We start from the raw sequence: 22,728 nt of genomic DNA on the forward strand, positions 1-22,728 counted from the left end.
TCATTGTGTCTCTAGCTCAGAAAACACATATATGCTCCAGGTATGTACACATACGCACAACCATATACATGTGCCTGGTAACAACACAGAATTCCACATACATACAGGCACTCGTACAAGTACAGAGACACACACACATACGCACAGAGTTTCCACATGGATTCCTCATCCAACAGGCGTACAGCCTAACATCACTAGGAGAAAGACAGGATATTTCTACAGAGAGACAGACCTACTATACGTATTGAAGAGGCTACAAGAGAGGCGTGTATTATGCAAATGAGGCAATAACCTAAAAGAATGATGTGATAACCTAAAGGAATACAGGTAATGAGAAGTTTATATGTCTGGGCAAATTATCTGGGCTACATAGGCCATCATCATGTTCGCTAATGGCCACGTTCAGATCTGAAGGTGTGGGGAAGCAATGACCCTAAGGTACTAAGGGAAGAATACAACAGCTAGCATCTAACATCAGCTTAAGCTGTACCTGTCATTAAGCTTCGGTTAACCACCCCTTGGAGCACCACGGTACGACCCTTCTCATTCAAGAGTTACGTCAACGGCCAGCCAGCCCGTCATACCCAAGGGTCGTACCGTCGTGCTCAAGGGTCGTACCGTCGTGTTCAAGGGTACAAGAAATACACCATTAGCAAAGGGCACGTCTCCTGAGGCGGGAGGAGAGAGCAGGGTTGGGGGCATTGGCAGTCGACCAGGCAACAGGGAAAACAAGGTGGAGACTCGAGGACAGAAAGTGGTGCTCTTTAGGCGTTTAACGGAGGCTCTCAGAGTGGTCTTAGAGATGTCTTATAGAGCATTCTTAGTCTGGCTCTATGGGTATACCCTTGAAAATTAGTGGGGGTGTGGCCTTATAGACATACGGCGAGGCCTTAAGAGACACTGTGAGAGCCCGAGGGACATGTACTACTGCAGTTTTAGACATGGAGTGAGGTTTGTGCATACGAGGAGGCTCTTAAGACACACATCGGGGCACCCTGCGGTATACAGTCGTGCTCTAAGACGCGTGGGTAGGATTCTAAGACACGGGAGGAGGTGTGGGGAGCAGACATACAAAGGGCATAATGCCAGGGTACATGGTCGGGCTCTGGGACACATGGTCGGGCTCTGGGACACAACGGAGGGGTTCTTGGGCACAGTAAGGAAGGTGGGGCACAAGGTGGGGACTCTGGGACACAGTAGGGGCTCTGGGAAACGAGGTGGGGGGGGGGTTCTGGGACACAGAAAAAGGCTCTGGCACACAAGATAGGGACTCAGGGACACACTAGATGCTTTAGGAAGCGAGTTAGGGACTCTGGGACACAGCTGGGGCTCTAGGATACGAGACAGGGACTCTGAGACACAATGAGGGATCTGGGACACGAGGTAGGGACTCTGGGACACGAGGAAGTCATGATATTCGTAAGGGACTTGTAGGGGGGACGACTTCATCCTAAATTGTTTTAAAGAGCGAGTCGTAGGGGCGTTTACTGCCTTGCCAGTATACATGCATACACACCTTACATGATTATATATATACGATGAGGATACATAAATCATATATATATATATATATATATATATATATATATATATATATATATATATATATATATATATATATATATATATCAACAGTTAAAGAAATATAGTTTACAAAGTAGGGCGTTGCTTTAAAAAGGTTCCCTCAACTGGTGGTGCCAAAACAAGGGAGGGGAGGTGTTCAGCTCTGCATTACAGTCCCGAGTCAGTCATAGTGGGACACCTATACCGATGTCTAATGTCCCATCTCAACGTTAGTTACTCCCTTGGAGTTATATATATATATATATATATATATATATATATATATATATATATATATATATATATATATATATATATATGCAATAGTAGGGAAGCAAAGGGAAGGAAGGAAGTGAAGTCCGTGTTGCTAACACTTTCAGTAAAGATCAGTACAAGGACACTCAAGTTGCAAAGTCATTTTGATTTTCATTGTGCTAATAGTGGAGGGGGAGACTAGCGTGGGAGAAGCGTTGGGGATGGGGGGGGGGTGGTTGTCGAAGACGGTGTGTGTAGGGGTGAGGGAGTGTTGGAGACGGAGTGTGTGAGGAGGGGTTTGTGGGGGGATGGAGTGTGGAGGAGGGTGTGTATTGGATGGAGTGTTGGAGATCGTGTGTGGGAGAGGAAGCGGAGTGTAGGGCAGGTGTGTGGTGGGTAAGGAGTGTCGAGACGTGTGTGGGAGGGCAAGCAATGTGGGAGACGTATGGGAGAGGAAGGAGAAGCATTGGGAGATGCGTTGGGCCGGGTATATGGAAAGGAAGCGTGTGGAAGGGAGGGAATTGAGAGGTAGATGAGCAGAGAGGAGACATATGGGAGAGGAGAGGAACATGTGAGACATGCGTGGGATGAGAGAGAGTGGCAGGAGGCCAGCAGGTGGTGTGAGAGGAGCCAGCTGGTGTGTGGGTAACACACAACCTTACTAGCAATGGTCGCTAGGTAACTTCTTCTCGATCAACAACAACAACAACAACAACAACAACCCTGCCTTCTGTTGTGATGTTTACAACCATCTACGCACCCCCCAAAAAATTCCATATCCGGGGGAAAAATATCACAAAAATATACAGCACTGAAGAGCCTGGTAAGGCGAGTCAAAAAAAAAAAAAATTTTCAGGTTACAAAAATTATTTTCAAGGGTGCAGTCAGTGTGGCTGTGGGTAGTGACCAAAAAATTTGTGCTGCAAAAGCTTTTTGGCCGAAAAAAAATCGAGAGGCATTACCAAAAAAGAAAAAAAAAATGGAAAAAATTGACCAGCAATTTCTGCTGTAGCAGTGAATGAGGACAGTGAAATGCAGTGCCTCACTGACCAGCTCACATCAGCGTGACCAGAGGAATAGAGGAGGATCAGGGGATCATATCCTACCACTTGTCCACTTCCTGATATCCTACAGCAGTCCAGCTTTGCCTGTTATCTACCCGATGGCTATCTTGATATCCTGCTACTGCCCAGCAGGAGGTAATGATGTCCTTCTACCGTCCAGCAGTTGCTATCCTTCCGTGATCCAGATCCTGATATCTTCCTAACAGTCCAAGTTATACGTGGATCACCAACGCCTCACACGAGTTCGTCAGGAAACAGTCGTCCAGAAGGTAGCAGTGTGGGAGCTGGGATGGGAGGGCCAGAGCTGGGAGGGAGGTCAGGAGATGACGTGGTCAGGAGTATAGGTATGGTATGGGATGTGTTTTTTTTTTTTTGAGTGTGTGGTTACAATCCTGTAGGAGGATTACAACACAGGCGAGTCCAGGGTTGTAGGGCAATGAGGAGGAGGAGGAGGAGGAGGAGGAGGAGGAGGAGGAGGAGGGTGTTGTGATGAGGTGACTGACTGTCTGGGTGGTGGTGTTTTGGGGGGGAAAGACGCCACGACCCGTGGGTGCAAGGAGCGATAGCAATCCCTCACTGTCGCCACCAGGTGGACCACCACAGTTCTCAAGGCACTGGCCACACTCGGCTAGTTACCAAGCACAGAGCACACTCACTTCTGGCATCGGTGTCAAGTGGGGACATGAACACACAGGCCGTGGGACAAAGTGTGGCAGGCATGCAGGCGCCACCACCAGCGTCCCTGATACGTGTCCTCTTATGCATCCAAGCCTTCGACACGTATGATGCCTTCATGTGCATTCAGTGCTTCAGTGTATGGCCAAGCGTGCGGAGGGAGGGTCGTTCTACCTCAAGACTCAGGGTTAAGGTAAGTACGCGAACACTGCTGTAGCTACACCGTCCTCACCTCCGGAGTACTGAGGCAAGACTATTATGTCTGGCACATAATGTCCTCAAGTTTAATGATGTGGGACCTATGTCGAAACTGTGGTGCCACGTTGTGTGGTGACGGTGGCGGACGGGGTAGTGTTGTGTGGTCAGGGTGGTGGGGGAAGATGTCACCCGGGCAGGATGATGTCAGAACGGGTGGGGAGATGTCAGGACGGGTGGGGAGATGTCAGGACGGGTGGGTAGACGTCAGGACGGGTGGGGAGATGTCAGGACGGGTGGGAAACAGTTAAGGTGGGCAGGAAGGGGTCAAGGAGGGGTCAGGGTGGTGGGTTGTGAGGGGAGTATTATGACGTGGGGCTGGGAAACGTCAGAGAGGAGTGAGATACGAACCCAGGAGGGCGGACAGATGTCAGACGAGAGAGGGAGACACGTGAGCCGAAAGCCAGTGCTACAGCTGGGGAGGGCGAGAGACAGAGAGTGTGAGTGAGGCCAACGAGTGTGGGAGAGAAGCCTGCTAGTGAGAGAGAGAGGTCCAGGAGTGACAACATGTGGCTCGGGCAGGTGGGAGAGAGTGGCAGGTGAGAGTGGCGAGACACGGACGAGTGGGGCGCCGTGAGAGTGGCAGTGAGTGGGCTGGGAGGAGGAGAGAGAGAGAGAGAGACAGAGGAAAGCACAAGAACATTACTGTATATATTTACCCAAAGTCCAGTCCGCTGCACGAGTGCCTGGGAGGGACCGGGGAGGGGAGAGAGAGAGATGGGAGTTAGTGGTTGTGCCACAGGTGACGTTCTCTGCCCCTCCACCACCCCACCACCACCACCTGCCTGGTGATGTCAGCCACCGGGACCATGTCCTGGTGATGTCCCTGGTGATGTCAGGCGCCAGGACCACGTCCTGGTGATATCAGGCACCGGGAACACGTCCTGGTGATGTTCCTGACGATGTCAGGCACCGGGACCATGTCCTGGTGATGTACCTGGTGATGTCAGGCGCCAGCAACACGCCTAATGATACCAGGCACCAGGAGGGACATCCTAGTGATGTCAGGCACCAGGACCACATCCTAGTAATACCCCCACCACCCACCTGCTGGGACGCACCAGGATAACCTGGTTATTTCCCCCATCACCCACCTGGTAGTACTAGGCACCAGGACCATCTGGTGACGCCTCCGCCACCTGCCTGGTCAGACCAGGGACTAGGAAGACATTCCGGTGCCTCACTAGCCTCTGGTACCTTACCTGGTACAGTAGTAGTACATCCTGGTACATCACCAACCTCTAGTACATCACCAGGCACCAGCATTACACTAAGCACCAATACGTCACCAGGTAAATACAGCAGGCACCAATATATCACCAAGTAACACTCCAGTACCATTATAATACCAGCCACCAGTTCAGTACCAGGTACCAGTCCCCAAAAACCAGTATGGCACCAAGAAAGCCAGCCCAGGGGTTCTAGTGTGTCATCGTACCTATATTTTAACATGTTTACAGCACCTCTATGAAATTCTTATAATAAGGAATATTTTCTTTATTGTCGTCAGTAAAGGTATCTTTATCTATCTCAATGAGATGTATCCTTCACTAGTAAAATCAAGCACTGATTATGAACCATTCTCGAAGGTACGAGTCTTCGAAAACGTCACTCTATTTACATTTCTTATTATCAATACACGAAGGGTGGCAGATCCTCTTTGTCCTTCACAACACCGAAGACACAACAAGATCTCTTTACTTGACCCATTCGTGATGTTGATGAAGGTCTGTGTCATCCAAACTATGATTCGTACTTAACGCTCATTCAGCCGCAGCTTGGAAAAAATTATCTTCAAGCATGATCAAATACCTTTTAATGATGTTGAAAACAGCGGTGCTCTTCGCTATAACATGAAATTTCACGTAAGGCTTACTTACAGCATAGGGGTAATATGTTGTTGTTATATATACCACTTCCTTGGACGGCGGGACTCAAGTGTGATGTTGGGATTTAAATAACTTTGTTAAGTACTGGCACCTGATGATGAGGTGGATTGTCTCCACGAAACATGTCGTGCCACATGTATAGAAAAATTACATGTTAAATATAATTGTATGGACTCCTACTGAAGTGCGATTTCACCTTCATATATATGTGTGTATATATATATATATATATATATATATATATATATATATATATATATATATATACATCATAGTGAATGGAATGTGCTGGCGATATATATGATGGTAATCCAGGGAGATTCATGAGCAAGATTGTGTGTGTTTAAGGGAGACTAAATTTGGAGACCCTAATCACATAAACAGGCCACAATAACTGTCATCTTGTCTTCAAATCTAATGATCACGTCCGGTGAAGGAAACTGTTCAAAGTGGCCACCAATGAGCCCCATATAGGCTCTTCATTTCCCAAATGGGGGCGCGGGGGTCCTCCTCCCTGGGCTGAATAATTTGTAAAAAAAGGGTTTATAAATCAGGTTAAATTACTCGGGACAACAAGGGCGGGGCCCATCATCCTATCAGGTCAAGGCCTTGATCCTTCAGGTCAGGTTGGGGCAGACGGGGTCGCGCGCGCGTACCGTTCTCCACATTTCGCAAGCTGGGGGCGTCTGCAAAAAGATTCCTAGACCTTGCACGTATTTCTCAACTCTCCCACGTCTGTCATGGTCAGTGCCCACTGACAAGGCCTTGTGATGACCCGGAACTAAGTTGAAAGAGTAAAAATCAAGTGTGTGTGTGTGTGTGTGTGTGTGTGTGTGTGTGTGTGTGTGTGTGTGTGTTCTGGACACCAAGGACGAGTGGTTAGTGAGGCTATGTGCTCAGGTCCTGGTGCGTCAGTACCACCACAGAAATGGTGCCTCGAATTGTGACAATACTTGGTACCCAAATGTTGGTCACTACCTGGTGATCAGTTCTGCCGTGGTACCTGGTGAGTGGCTGTACCGTGGTACCTGGTGAGTGGCTGTACCATGGTGCCTTGTGATCGGGTACAGAATGGTACCTGGTAAGGAGTGACTGGTGAGCAGGTACAGCATGATACTTGGTGAGGTGTAGCACATTTCCTGGTGATTAGGTACAAGGCGTTACTGGTGAAACGTGTGTGGGGGAGAAAAATCCTAACCCCCTTGACCACGACGGTGCGACCCTTAGGGAAGATGACCTGACCTCTGACCTAACCTTTTCAGGACTCAGGTCAAAGGCCAAGCCATTGTAGCGTGAGTTCGTACCGTCGTGCTCCAGGATCGTACCGTCGTACCCCAAGAGAGGGGTGTAGGGTGACTGGGACGGTGTACCATACTGTGTGGCGGTGGATGCAGCAGACAACGACCAAAGACACAGCGTGTGTGTGCGTGTGTGTGTGTGTTTGTGTATTGTGTAAATCTGCACCAAACCACACCTGGTTGACGCTTCCGGTGACCTGACCTCGACGACCCGCGGGGCGACCTGGTGCCCGCCTCTGTGCGGCCTCTGATCCTAACTCACAAATTGCTTCATTAAAACCAGTTATATTTACATCTAAGGAAATAAAAAAGGTGATATTTGTATGATGGTGAGCTGTCAGTACACAGCAGCTGTCAGCATACAGCAGCTGTCAGGACACAGCAGCTGTCAGTACACAGCAGCTGTCAGTACACAGCAGCTGTCAGCACACAGCAGCTGTCAGCACACAGCAGCTGTCAGCACACAGCAGCTGTCAGTACACAGCAGCTGTCAGTACACAGCAGCTGTCAGTACACAGCAGCTGTCAGTACACAGCAGCTGTCAGCACACAGCAGCTGTCAGCACACAGCAGCTGTCAGTACACAGCAGCTGTCAGTACACAGCAGCTGTCAGTACACAGCAGCTGTCAGTACACAGCAGCTGTCAGCACACAGCAGCTGTCAGGACACAGCAGCTGTCAGGACACAGCAGCTGCCAGCACTCTACCAACCACCTCCCCTTTGAGCACGACGGTACGACCTTTGAGCGTCAAGGTACGACCCTCAGGTATAAAGGCCCAGTCCTTTGACCTAACACATTAGGGTCGTGTGAAAGGACAGGCCATCACCACCCATGGGGGTCGTACCGTCGTGCTCAAAGGTCGTACCGTCGTGGGGGAGGAGGTCGTACCGTCGTGCTGGAGAGGTCATTAGCTATACATCTAAGTCAAGATTATCATCAATGGTGTTATTCTACACAGCAGGTAGCCGACTCACATTACGAGATTCACCTGTACCACATAAAAGCCTTGGCAATCATTGATTTAAAGTGATGTTCAATCTATTAACAAGTAGATATCTGGCAAAAATATACTCCAACTCTTCAACCCCCCACTGAACATGACGGTACGACCATCATGCACGACGGTACGACCCTTGAGCATGACGGTACGACCATCATGCACGACGGTACGGCCCTTGAGCATGAAGGTACGACCACCATGCACGACGGTAAGGACCTTGAGCACGAAGGTACGACTCTGGGGTAAGATAACCTAGTCTTCTGACGTGACTATTAAGGGTCGTCTCGAAGTCCAAGCCACTATTTCCAATAGTCGTCATTTCGTGCCCCAAGGGTCGTACCGTCGCAGTGCCCCAAGGGCCGTACCGTCATCGTGCCCCAAGGGCCGTACCGTCGCACCAGAGAATCGTCCCATTGTACCGTTTTCTATCAGCGGGTTTGTAAGGCCACTCTTATCCTAGGCCAAACATTAGGAAGTACTTCTTCCTGCATAGAAAGGTCTACTCATGATCTTAAACGACCCTTGTCATTAGAGATATAATCAATTCTCCACTAGATAAAGATTATATAGGCAATTGCTTTCAAAAACTATGATTAATAATTTTACCAATGTGTAGAGTGAGTCTTAGTCGGAGCGATGGCCTGGAGCGCAAACTAGACCAAATTAACTTTAAGTCTTCACCAACATATAATCCAGCCAGGAGTCCCTGGCTGCGACAGGCCCCTGGAACAAGTGTGCTACATCGCTAACATCTTCAGTACCGTGAGCGACCTGTGCTAACTCCGACGAACTCAATACATAAATCCCTTTCGCCTGTTCCAAATTGTTCCAAATTTCTTCTTGGTCGGTTATCTTACTCTATATTTCTCAACTTGGTCAGTTATTTTACCCTATATTATCTCATAGTGTCGCGTTAACTCACTCTATATCTTCTCCTCACGTTCAGTTATTTTACTGTGCCTCATTATTGTCAGTTATTGAACTTTATCTATTCATAAGCTGTTAATCTACTCTCTATCTCCTTATGGTGGGTTATTTTTCTCTGCATCTTTTCATAGCCTGGTGTCTTCCTCCATCTTTTCATGACAGGTTATTCCCGAGCTACAAGTCATGGTTTCCTAAAACTCAAAAATGAAAATACACCAGCAGATTCGGGCCCTCTAAGCCTTCGTCTGCTCGCTCCAACAGAAGGTTGGGAGAACGGCGGAATGGCATTGTTCAAGGGTGTAACGACTCATCCCCGCCATAATCCATTTTCATATCTCTTATATCCCTGGCATGACCTTTTTGCTGCATAATCATATATTTTCTAGATAATATATCAACCCAAATGCCAGCCATTTCTATCCTGCTCAGGAAATAGATGGAGACATCTCGCCATCCATCCATCCGGCGGTTTAACCAGGCTCCCATTCCCTGCTGGAGGAACCAAATGCTGGAGTTGTTTGTAAGCAGACACCAGCAGCGGCGCCACAACACCTTCATGCCAACACTACTTATTTTCTCAGCTAATACCCACCGCTCAACTATATTTTCTACCAGATATCTACACGTTAAAAAAGAAATTTACCATAATCTAAGTAGCAAGAGTGGTATCAATGTATCAATTCCAACCCTTTGAGCACGACAGTGCGACACTTTGGGTCAGGTCAAAGGTCAGACTGTTATCAAGTGAGGGGTCGTGCCCAAGGGGTTAAGATGACAGTGTGTGGTGGAAGGTAAATAACTGGGAGCGGCCTTGTATTGAGCAGCACCGCCCGCTACAGCTACGTCCACAAACTGCAGATGGTCCTTAAGGATGGAGCGCCCACCAGCGGACATTATATGGGGAGAAGGAGGAAGGGGGAGTTTAGGAGACTATGGGAGGGATGACCACAAGCCAAATTAAGTCAAGCTTTAAGCTTTTCTTTTTCTCTCTTTCTCTCTTTCTCGTGGCGTCCTTCTGAGGACGCCACGAGCGTCAACCAATGACATGAGGTTGAGGGCGTCCCAGCTGTGGCACAGGTGGCCACTGTTCAAGAGATCACTGCCAAGACATCTCCAATATTCATTACATGGGGTAGTGAAACGGACGATCACACAGTCAAATGAATGAGGTGCACATTTTGTAGTTTAAGGTGTCCAATGAATTAAATCAAAGATCTCCACATTTCCTCATTGGGCCTGGCTATTCATACAGTTTGATGTCAACATACACGAAGCTAGAGAGACGCACATTAGTAACCCATTCAGAATGATCAGTCCACAAGATTTAACTTTCACTAGATGAACTTACACTTCTAATTAAGCATCGCCATTAATAAACCCCCCACATCATTAGTCACAGGCGGTATATAATGAAAAACCATACACTAATCTTACAAGTTCCAGCTCCATTCATTTATCAACATCCTTTTACGAACTGCTAAAACTAATTAGGGATCCAAGCGAATGAGGTGTTCAGCAGCACCATAGCAGTTAGCTAAGTGACGTGTTGAACACCATAACAGTTAGCTAAGTGATGCGTTCAACACCATAGCAGTTACCTAAATGACGTGTCCAACATCATACCAGTTAGCTAAGTGACGTGTTCAACACCATAGCAGTTAGCTAAGTGATGCGTTTAACACCATAGTAGTTGGCTAAGTGACGTGTTCAACACCATAGCAGTTAGCTAAGTGACGTGTTTAACACCATAGTAGTTAGCTAAGTGACGTGTTCAACACCATAGCAGTTAGCTAAGTGACGTGTTCAACACCATAGCAGTTAGCTAAGTGACGTGTTCAACACCATAGCAGTTAGCTAAGTGACGTGTTCAACACCATAGCAGTTAGCTAAGTGATGTGTTCAACACCATAGCAGTTAGCTAAGTGACGTGTTCAACACCATAGCAGTTAGCTAAGTGACATGTTCAACACCATAGCAGTTAGTTAAGTGACGTGTTCAGCACCATAGCAGTTAGCTAAGTGATGTGTTCAGCACTATAGTAGTTAGCTAAATAGCTGTTTTAATACCATAGCAGTTAGATGAATGACAGTCTTCTACACATCTTGTAGAACAGTATCCCGCACATCTTTCAGAGAGTATCCTACAGATCCTACAGAGAAATATCCTACCCCGTACCAAACAGGATCCTACACACCCAAACGAGCAGTATCCTACATATCCTACAGAAAAGTACCTAACACATACTTAAGACAACAATGTCCTATGCATCCTACAATATCCTAAACATCCTACAGAATAGTGTACTACATATCCTACAGAATAGTGTACTACATATCCTACAGAACAGTGTACTACATATCCTACAGAACAGTGTACTACATATCCTACCGAAAAGTATCCTACACGTCCAACAGATAAGTATTTCATACATCTACAAGATACTATCCTGCGCATCCTACGAAACAGTATTCTACGCATCCTACGGAACAGTGGGCAACAGAACGAGATCCTACACATCCTACGACACTTGATCCTACAGAGCTGTTTAATGCCAACGTAAACATATTCATTCAGGTGGGGACACTAGACAGCGTAAAGGGGGCTTAAAGTATACCTCGATTCACATATAATGCAGGAACACTCATATATACCTTATATATATATACCTCTGGAACACATATACCTATAGGAAACCTTACATATATACCTCTAGAACACGTTCATAAATCTAGAAATGTAAGTCATATAGGAAAATCCATATATACTTTATCATAAATGTGCTTACCTAATCTAGGAGTCCCCATACATATGATTATGGACCCCAATTTATTAATTACGGTTAAATATCATTAATTATGGACACCTGCACAATCTGGGACGCCCACAGAATTAAGGGCGCCAACAGAGTTAAACAGGGACCCCACATAATTACCTGGAGACACTAATTACCTGCAAAGGTCATGTAACTCATTTCCAACTGCCACATGAATAATTATAACCCAAAAAAGACACCTTTTATCTGGGGACTCTCCAATAACTATTCAGGGGTCCCTGAGAACCAGGGACGCCCTTATCCATATACCCATCATCGTCCACTTATACATATATTTACCAAGAGACATTCACACACAGTTAATGAAGGGAGACACAGAACTCTGTCAGGATGGCGGGTCACCATCAGGTAAAAAAAAGAATGAAAAAAAATGTTAAGGATCTTCCATGAGGCTTGGCTATCTTCCTTCACGTTTCATTAAGGGCCAATTACAAGGGGGGAAGTCTTGGAAGGGGGGTGTGAATGCCATGCTAGGGGAAAGAATGAGTCTTGGGGAGGGTCCTGGGGATGAGGGGAGCTAGGAGAGGGTCTTGGGGATGAGGGGGAACTAGGAGAGGGTCCTGGGGATGAGGGAGCCTGGGGAGGGTCCTTAAGACAAGGGTAGCTGGAGCTGGGGACGTTGCTGGGGATGAGAGAAGGTGAGGAGGTCCTGATAATGAGGAGCTGGGGATGGAGAGCCAGAGGAGAACCCAAAGGACCTGGGACGATGGGAGGGGAAAGAGATTGGCGGGAGGCTTTGAAACAGAGGGACCTGTGGACACTCCTACCAACAATAACATCTGGGGTAGTGAGGAAGGTCCTGGGGTCTGAGAGGGCTCGGGGAGGACTGAATGAAGGGAGGGATGGATAGAAGCCCTCATCAAAAAAAGGGAGGGAAGAAGCTGAGGTATGAGTATGGGAAGGGTCACTCAGGGAGGTGTGTGGGAGGAAGGCTGGCACAACGAGGGGTTCTGGTGTGGCAGGAGGCCACAAGGCAACGTTAACCTCGGGAGTGACAGACAAGGTTGGTTCTCGTGAGGGCGTGGGGAGGGCCAGGGCTGACGGAGGCTCCTGAAGAGTGAGTGGGGAGGGCCTTCAGGCGGGGTTGGAGCTGGGAAAGGGGATCCTGAAGACATGGGGCGGATGGAGGTCTGCAGAGAAATGGGGTTGATATGGGGATTCTGTGACGCAAGGAATTTAGGAAAGAGTCCTAATGAGGGAGTGTGGTTATGGGAGGTTCCTTATGAGGGAGTGTGGTTATGGGAGGTTCCTTATGAGGGAGTGTGGTTATGGGAGGGACTGGAGTTATAAAAGGGCTTCTCATAGGATTGAGAGACTGAGGGAGGGTACTGGGGAGGTTAAGGTGCTGGGAGAGAGGTCCTACAGCGAGTACCTGGGAGAGCGTTGAGTGGGAGAGGGTTACTGTGGGGTAGGAAGCAATGGGAGGTCTTAGCGAAGTAATGGGGCTCAGAGGGGGTTCTAGGGAGGGAGAAGGACGGGGCAGTTCTCGAGGACGGCTTCTATGGGGGAAGAAGGAAGGTCCTGAAAGGGAAGGAGGTGAAGGAAGGTCCTGAAAGGGAAGGAGGTGAAGGAAGGTCCTGAAAGGGAGGGAGGTAAAGGAAGGTCCTGAGGACGGAGAGTTTTAAAGTGAGGCGCTAAAGACTTGGGGATACTGACGGAGGTTCCTGGTGGCGTAGAAAGACTTGTGGTGAACCTAGGTAGAGAGGAGGAGGAGGAGGAGGAGGGCAAGTGTGGGGTCAGGGAGACGGACGTTCCTGTACAGACACAAGAGAGGAGAGAAGAGGATCCTAAGAACAGAAGGGGCTCAGGGTGAGTCCTGGGGCAGGAGGCAGATCCAAAGTAGGTTCTCTCTCTCTCTCTCTCTCTCTCTCTCTCTCTCTCTCTCTCTCTCTCTCTCTCTCTCTCTCGGAAATGATGAGGAAGGCCCCCGTGGGAAAGACTATGAGGAGTGCCCTTGGGATGGTGATGACTAGGCAGATGAAGTATCCTACGATCAGCAGGTGGCACGGAAGAGTCCTACAGAGGACAGGAGTTGGCGAGAAAAATCATAGACGATTCTAGGGTGAGATGAGGTTCACAGAGAATCCTAGTGAGAGCTGGGAATGATGAGGTCAAGGCGACGGTATGAGGCTCTGGGCAAGTTGCCCAGGAGGGCAAGGAGCTGGAATAAGGTTCTAGAAGGGGAGAAAACGAGGGAAATTCCCTTGGGCAGGACGGGAAAGATGAGGGGTCCTTGGGAGCGAGGTCCCCTAGAAGGGAGAATATTACTATGAGGGTGAACAGAGCGGCATGGACGGGGGAGAACCTGCAGGAGAGGGTACTGGGAGGGGCAGCCCTAGGGAGAGGAAGGGAACTGGGGAGGTTCCTCAGAATGAGGAGCGAGGATTATGAGGACCTTGGGTAGGGAGAGAGCTTGAGGGAGAAGAGGTCTCTGGGGAATGAGAGCTGGGAGGCTCAAGGTTCCTACGGAGGATTTCTGGTAAGAGAGGGTCTTTAGGGAGGGTCCGGAGGAGGCAGAAGCCCAGCGGTCACTGAGAAAGATCCCGCTGAGGCAAGAGTCTGTAGAGACACGGGGACAGGAGGTGGTCCTCCTGAGGGAAGGGGTTGGGAACGGCATCCAGGAATGGAAAAAAGCGAGGGAAGGAGAGGTCCCTAGGTAGGAAGAACTGTACACGAGAGAGAGAGAGAGAGAGAGAGAGAGAGAGAGAGAGAGAGAGAGAGAGAGAGAGAGAGAGAGAGAGAGAGAGAGAGAGAGAGAGTGTGTGTGTGTGTGTGTGTGTCCTCAGGAGAGTGGGGACGGCTAACGAGAGGTGGGGTCGGATAAGATCCTGATGGTGTATGGGCAGGCGAGACGGTAACGAGGCAAAAAGGAAAGAGAGAGATGGGAGAGGGTGTGAGGGGGACACGGAGATGGAGGGGGGCATGGGGTAAATCCTCGAGGATATAAGTTGCTGAGGTGCTAGGGCGGAGGGACTTAACAGGGTCCTAGGGAGAGAGACGTGCCTGTTAGCGGGACGCCGGGATGCGAGCTAACTGGGAGAAAGTCCTAAGAATCGGAGCCGTTCTGGGAGGTTCTTGGGGAGGAGATTGTGTGTCGAGGCTGGGGAGGATGCTGGGTCCAGGGGAAAGGGAGGACCTTGGCGAGGAAGGAAACTTAAGACTGGATACAGACGGAGGTGAACGAGGGTCCTGGGAACGAAGATGGGAGAGGAGCCTCCGGAAAGGTGCAAGGAGAGGTCCTAATGTGGGAGGGGGACTTTAGGAGAGGTCCTTTAGCTTCAGGGGAGATGAAGAGGATCCTTAAGGTGGGAGTAGAGTCCTATGAAGGAGGGGGCAGGGGAAAGGGGTCGTGAGGGGAGGACGGGGCACAAGAGGTCCTAGGTCGTGATGGTAGGGCGGCTCTGGTGAGGCAAGGGCTTGGGTAAGTTCCTACTGAGGGGGGAGGAAAGGATGACAACAGGAGGTGGGGGATGGATGGGGAGGAAGATACTGAGGGGGTGGGGTGGCAGAGGAACGCCACCCCTCACTGGTCACATACAGGGGGCGCGCGGCCTGGCTCCCACAACTACATCCAGTGCCCCCGACTGTGGGGCCAGCGACCCAGTGCCCACGTTAAGTTAGCGCAGCGCGCGCCCTCCTGCGCCCTGGCGACGTCCCACGCCGGGCCAGCGGGCATTCCACGGACAAACTCGCGTCCTGACTCACGGCTCAACTTAAGAACTGAATGAAAGCATCGCGCCCGCCTCATCGCTGCACCCGCTCACAGCCCGCCGCGCGACGCCACGGGTCAGTCCCCTCCCTCACTCCTGCCTACTGTATACGCTACGCGGCTCCTCCGCCACCCGCCACAAGGGGCGCTACTAGTCAGCCCTCACTTGACGCACGCAGACGATTCACCCGTGGAAGAAGGACCCGCTGTGGCAGAGGAGTCCTTCATCCTCGGGGAAGAAACTGTCTGCGAGGGAGGATGGGGTGGGAGTGCCTCCTTTTAAGGAGGAAGAGGAGGAGGTAGGGGGGAGGGAGACATAACAGCCCTCCCCCCCCCTCGACTACTACGCCTGGGCTACCTTCCTACGGCACTAGGGCTACATAACCTACACATTAACACCCGGCCACATACACACACACACACACACACGAACACAGACACCATCTACAATATACCTACAACTGCCACAACATCCACCTATATATATATATATATATATATATATATATATATATATATATATATATATATATATATATAGGTGTCTGTAGCAGGTCCAGACATCTTAGACTACCATTACACGCAGTGGGTAAATCATCATCCCACAAGAATACTAGTAATACTAGTAATACTAGTAATACTAGTAATCATACTAGACTGGTAACCCTTATCCTCCTGGGCACGACGCTACGACCCTTGAGCACGATGGTACGACCCTTGAGTACGACGGTGCGACCCTCGAGTACGACGGTACGACCTCTGGTGGAGGATGGCGTGTCCCCTGACTCGACCCCTGGGTGTCAAAAGAAAGGTCACCCCATCATATCACCGGGGTCGTACTGCAGTCGTGCTCAAGGGTCGTATCATCGTGCTGAAGGGTCGTACCGCCGTAGTGAACACGTTAATCCATGAACTGTAAGTTTTTCCAAATGCTTTCCATAAAGCACATTAACTAAAGCTATATATACATATATATATACTTTATATATATATATATATATATATATATATATATATATATATATATATATATATATATATATATATATATATATATATAATTATCTATGAAACCGTACAGGCTACTGACGATGAGGAACTGGTCGTTAAAATAGCCTAAAGGAATGACCTGTGCAGTTTCACAAACACACACACACAGACACAGACACACATGATGACATCTCTGGCGAGTGTGTGTGTCTTGCTTCTTTCTTTAACAAAAACTCAAAAAAAAATTACAGTTCTGGTGGCAGTCTGCGTCCATTTACAGCCTCAGGAGGCTTACGTCAGCGCCGCTCTGATACGTTCTAGGATTATAATCTAAAAGCATAACATCTACGAAAAGAAATATCAATATCAAAAATGTATAAATTCTTTTTTCAGGCACTTAGCAAACGACTACCCAAAAAGCAATCCGGAATACTACTGCTGATCTGTTGGGTAGTGTGGTGGTGGTGGTGTGGTGGTGTTGGTGTGCTGGTGTGGTGGTGTTGGTGTGGTAGTGTGGTGGTGTTGGTGTGGTAGTGTTATGGTGTTGGTGTGGTAGTGTGGTGGTGTTGGTATGGTGGTGTTGGTGTGGTGGTGTTGGTGTGGTGGTGTTGGTGTGTTGGTGTTGGTGTGGTGGTGTTGGTGTGTTGGTGTTGGTGTGGTGGTGTTGGTGTGGTGGTGTTGGTGTGGTGGTGTTGGTGTGGTGGTGTTGGTGTGGTAGTGTGGTGGTGTTGGTGTGGTGGTGTTGGTGTGGTGGTGTTGGTGTGTTGGTGTTGGTGTGGTGGTGTTGGTGTGTTGGTGTTGGTGTGGTGGTGTTGGTGTGGTGGTGTTGGTGTGTTGGTGTTGGTGTGGTGGTGTTGGTGTGGTGGTGTTGGTGTGTTGGTGTTGGTGTGGTGGTGTTGGTGTGTTGGTGTTGGTGTGGTGGTGTTGGTGTGTTGGTGTTGGTGTGGTGGTGTTGGTGTGTTGGTGTTGGTGTGGTGGTGTTGGTGTGGTGGTGTTGGTGTGGTGGTGTTGGTGTGGTAGTGTGGTGGTGTTGGTGTGGTGGTGTTGGTGTGTTGGTGTTGGTGTGGTGGTGTTGGTGTGGTGGTGTTGGTGTGGTGGTGTTGGTGTGGTGGTGTTGGTGTGGTGGTGTTGGTGTGTTGGTGTTGGTGTGGTGGTGTTGGTGTGTTGGTGTTGGTGTGGTGGTGTTGGTGTGGTGGTGTTGGTGTGGTGGTGTTGGTGTGGTAGTGTGGTGGTGTTGGTGTGGTGGTGTTGGTGTGGTGGTGTTGGTGTGGTGGTGTTGGTGTGGTGGTGTTGGTGTGGTAGTGTGGTGGTGTTGGTGTGGTGGTGTTGGTGTGGTAGTGTGGTGGTGTTTGGTGTGGTGGTGTTGGTGTGGTAGTGTGGTGGTGTTAGTGTGGTGGTGTTGGTGTGGTGGTGTTGGTGTGGTGGTGTTGGTGTGGTGGTGTTGGTGTGGTAGTGTGGTGGTGTTGGTGTGGTGGTGTTGGTGTGGTGGTGTTGGTGTGGTGGTGTTGGTGTGGTAGTGTGGTGGTGTTGGTGTGGTGGTGTTGGTGTGGTAGTGTGGTGGTGTTGGTGTGGTGGTGTTGGTGTGGTAGTGTGGTGGTGTTGGTGTGGTAGTGTGGTAGTGTTGGTGTGGTAGTGTGGTGGTGTTGGTATGGTAGTGGTGGTGTTGGTGTGGTAGTGTGGTGGTGTTGGTGTGGTGGTGGTAGTGTGGTGGTGTTGGTGTGGTAGTGTGGTAGTGTTGGTGTGGTAGTGTGGTGGTGTTGGTGTGGTAGTGTGGTGGTGTTGGTGTGGTAGTGTGGTGGTGTTGGTGTGGTAGTGTGGTGGTGATGGTGTGGTAGTGTGGTGGTGTTGGTATGGTCGTATGGTGGTGTTGGTGTGGTAGTGTGGTTGTGTTGGTGTGGTAGTATGGTGGTGTTGGTGTGGTAGTGTGGTGGTGATGGTGTGGTAGTGTGGTGGTGTTGGCACAGTTGTGTGGTGGTGGTGATGTGTAGGGGTATTGTGTGTACTAGTGTAGCTGAGTGTTTAGACACACATCAGCCAGTATATATGAAGTGTATGAGTATACATGAACGAGCAAAGTTGTTACAAAGGTTGGTGTAAACGTTTACGGGTTGGAGTAAACGTTTAAGAGTCGGTGTAAACGTTTAAAGGTTGGAGTAAACGTTTAAGGCTCGGTGTAAACGTTTAAGGGTTGGTGTAAACGTTTAAGGTAAACGTTTTAGGGTCGGTGTGGACTTTGAAGGGTCGGTGTAAGTGTAGGGCCACTGGTGTGAGTGGTTCAGGATGTGAGGAAGCGAGTGTAGATACACAGCTGGTGGACACATGGTGGCGTTGGTAACACCATACCGGTATTCCTACCTCCCACCATGTCCTTGGAGACGTGGGCATGGGCGTCCTACACGTGTGGGAGTGGATATGGGCGTGGGTGTGTTGGCAGTGGCTACAGGTCGGAGAATTGGGTGTGCGCAAGTGAGTATGGTGTGGTGTGGTGTGGTGTGGTGGTGTTGGTTGGTGTGGTGTGGTGGGTGGTGTTGGTTGGTGTGGTGTGGGCTGTGGGCGGGATGGGCGAGGCGGCGGGCGCGGGCGGCCAGGCGAGGCGCGGGCGCGGCTGGCGGCAGCGGCGGTGGTGGCCTGGTTCAGGTGAGGTCAGCTGCTGCTGCTGCTGGTGCAGGTTATGAAGGGGGAGGGAGGCGTGGGAGGGGGTCTGGAAGGGCGCCGCCAGCCGCGCCGCGCCGTCCGGGCAGGAGAGAGAGATAGAGAGATGGGCAGGCTGGCCCACACACACCTCAGCAATAATTCCTTTACACTTTCTTCTTTAATCTCTTCCGATGTATCGTCCCTAGGGTGCCATACCTCCTGGTCATCGTTACTGGGCACGGCTAGATCCCCATCACCCCCCGTGAGGGCCCCCACCACACTCTCACGGTCCGTGGCACCGCAGGTCACTGGCGGCGGGGGTGGCGGGCACGTGAATACGCGCTCGTGCACGCGGCACGCGCCCGGGGAGGAGGCGGTGGAGGCGCCGCAGCTGCAGCTGCCGAAGCAAGGTGAAGGTGGCGTGCCAAGCGGCGTGCCGACGGGCGGGGGAGGAACCCCGGTGGGGAAGGCTGGCGGGGACAGAGGCGATGCGTAGGCGGCAGCGGCAGCGGCGGCCGCGGCCGCTGCGGAAGCGGTGGCGGGCGCCGTGTGTGGGAGCGGCCCCACGACGCAGGAGTAGGGCTGGCTGATGTGGGCGGTGAAGGGAATGGCGGGGGAGTGGCGGCCCCCGTCACACACAGAGTCAGACACCCGCTGGCCGCCGCCCCTCATGCAGCCGCCCCCACAGGGTCGCGCCCCGCCGCCGCCACCACGCCACCAGCACATCCGGCCGCCCAAAACTGTACATACCAACAAAATGCGGTGGTGTCCCACGAGGCAGGTGTACCGCAGGTGGTGTCCAGGTGGCGAGAGTCCGAGCAGCATGAGGGAGGGAGAGAGACAAGGTGAGAGCTGGGCACCTGGGCCGACACACAGAGCAACACCTACCCTATACCACCTCACCTTCACGTCTCCATCCTGGGCGGCTTCACATGATGTGCACACACCCGGCTCAGTCTTCCTGACCCCGAGGCGGAGGAAGGGCGGCCAGATCAACAGCTCACAATACGTTGATACCACGACAATAAGCATCAGGTGGACATAGGTGTATATATATATATATATACATCAATGCGTAATATGAAGGAAGAAAAATATGGGACATCGCGTCATGCAAGTGTGGTCAGGCAGGAGCACATACTGTAGGGTTGGCAGAGTGTGAGGGGCAGGAGGGAGATGGGTCATGCAACGACGTGCAACGTAACGGAAGCCATATACACACAACACTACAAGAACAACCTTGATAATTACACTGAGCTGTCATGCTCACACAACAACGGCTCATAACAACTACAACACCTCAAAACTTGCGAGGGACTCGTGACGGCAGACGAAGGAGACACAGAACCATCTTAATAAAGACGGGCGACACAGAACCATCTTAATAAAGACGGGTGACACAGAACCATCTTACTAAAGACGGGTGACACAGACGATTTGATAAAGCTGGCGTTGGTTTAAGTCGTCACCCTTCTGGCGGCTGACCCAGTTGATATCATGACTTGATGGCTGAGCTTGTCAGCTGAGCGTCCCCAGCCACCACTGAGATGGTCAGAAGGAACCATACACGTCTCATAAAGGATCATCCGCATATTTCAATAAAAGAAAATAATAATGATTGAAATGATAGAAACAGAAGCCTAATTCATATCAGCCGTTTTCGCCCTGCTTGCTAAATCGAACAAGAAATACATTCAAAATATCAAATAATGAAACACAGGACAGCTAATAAAAACACATGATTAAATACTGATAGAATAATGTCACAAAATCTATACTGAGGTGACATGATTGTACGCCGGAGCCCCTTTAAGAAGCAAACCACTAGATGAATAAGGTGATGACCTATGGAATGTAGACTAGTGCTGTGGATCAAGCCTTGAGTGCGTTTTTCACCTCCATCTATCAATCTGACTCACATCAGACAGAACACGAAACCCTCATTTGGTCTCATCCAAAACGAACATGTGAACACGATCCAGCCGATGGAGTGCACGAACGTTCGTGTGGTTCCCGCTTATGATTCTCTAAACCCATTGCGAATGTAGACGCATTAAGTAACATGAGCAAGTCTGAATCATCAATTCCTGTCAGAGAAGTAAGCTAAGCTAGCAATCGGGCTGACGGAGGGAGGTAGGTGAGGTGGCCGTGGTCCAGCACCGCCCCCGAAGTCGATACACAGACCCAGTTAACGGAGCGACTCTGGTCAAAATCCAAGGAAGACTTTACAAACCTCAGCACTGGAGTGAGGCGCTGTCTGGGTATGCAGGGTCCGCCTCCACCATGCAACCTCAACTAAAGGATCGATCCAGTGAAGTGTCTCAATAAACTCGAACATAAATTCCCAAATATGGAGGCACAACTCGGGATAGTTAGCGTGGACACGCAGTCCCAGATCTCACATCTCGAACCCTCACATGGAGACAGACCATTTGAGGCGTGTAGGATTGTCTGATCACAAACTCACATGACTGGCCCAAGCAGACAGTTCAGTTCGGGAACTACATATGTATGTGGGGGACGCGCCGTGCCGTCCTTCCATCCACACCGGATGGTATACGACAGAAATAATCTCACCAAAGTTGACTCAAACCCCAGTTCGACTCCACGGAGCCAGAGATCAGACACCCGGTGTCCCCTACACACAGACAGAGAAGGTACGGAGGAGGATCCAATCCCCTACACCCACAATAAGAGAAGCCAAACACAACCCCACAGCCACAATAACAGAAGTCTAAAACCATCGGAGGAAACAGAAGTCTTAGTCACATATGGATAACCTTCCCTATAGCCAGATATGGAATATCTTCCCAATTAACAATTAACATATGACCCGCTTATCACAGTAATGACGAAGACCAGGGAATTCAGTGGGTGATTAGGGAAATTTAAAGGCCCCCCCGAGCCTTCAAAGACATTTAATGACTTTACCAATAAACCAGCTGACACGTCATAGGTTTTTCACAGCCTACGACAAAATAAGGTAATTAACAAATGACAACAAACACACGTCCTTGCAAAAATCAAGCAAAGATTCACGAGCTTTTATCAATGGAGAAAATATGACCAGCTGTGAGAGTATGTAGTATAAACAGAGTGACGTCTCCTTCAAAAAAAAAAGAACAAATAAAGATGTTTCTCTGCGAATTCGAGACTGTGGGATGCTCCTCCTGCAGAGCAGAGGGGAGGGACCCAGGATGGTGATGAGGTTGGGTTCACTGTGGAGGGCGGGCCGGACCCGGGGTCAAGATGTGCCTCACTCATTCATGCATGTGGCACACTCGTACCAGGGGTGCCATACACGGCGACACCCACGGACGCACCCTACCTCAACACGGACAAAGTTAAAACAAACAATGCAGGATGAGAGGGGGAGACATCTATAGCTGGGCGGAGTTATATTCTCCCGGGGTGAGGGGGAGATAACCATAGATAGGGAGAGTGATGTACTGCCGGGGTGTGCGTGTGGAGATAACCATAGTTAGGGATAGTCATATACCGCCGGGGTGAGGGGAGGTAAACATAGTCAGAGAGACTCATATACCGCCGGGGTAAAAAATAATTAAAGCTGTCGGAATGAGGGAGTGTTGTGGTGAGGCAAACAATGGAAGCATGAGGCAAACAAATCACTGGTG

General features: G+C 49.9%; 1 protein-coding gene across 24 annotated transcripts in view; it reads right to left on the reverse strand.

Moving 5' to 3' along the window:
- Window positions 1-22,728, reverse strand: part of Glut1 (Glucose transporter 1) — a 904,849-nt gene that overhangs the window by 511,585 nt on the left and 370,536 nt on the right. For 17 of the 24 annotated variants that reach the window (XR_011716794.1, XM_071694283.1, XM_071694284.1 and 14 more), the window contains 2 exons: window positions 19,242-19,833; window positions 4,472-4,498 (listed from right to left, as the gene is read on the reverse strand). The exons of 1 other annotated variant lie outside the window; for it this stretch is intronic. Coding sequence is in view for 22 of the 23 variants with exons in the window: in XM_071694283.1 (XP_071550384.1) it covers window positions 4,472-4,498; window positions 19,242-19,819 (605 nt within the window). In the remaining variant the exon portion in view is untranslated. Of the gene's footprint in view, window positions 1-4,471; window positions 4,499-19,241; window positions 19,834-22,728 lie in introns of those variants that run through there. 6 more of the 24 variants (XM_071694280.1, XM_071694286.1, XM_071694296.1 and 3 more) reach the window with 5 other exon arrangements.

This window comes from Panulirus ornatus, chromosome 57, assembly GCF_036320965.1.
Source record: "Panulirus ornatus isolate Po-2019 chromosome 57, ASM3632096v1, whole genome shotgun sequence".
NCBI classification, from domain to species: Eukaryota; Metazoa; Arthropoda; class Malacostraca; order Decapoda; family Palinuridae; genus Panulirus; species Panulirus ornatus.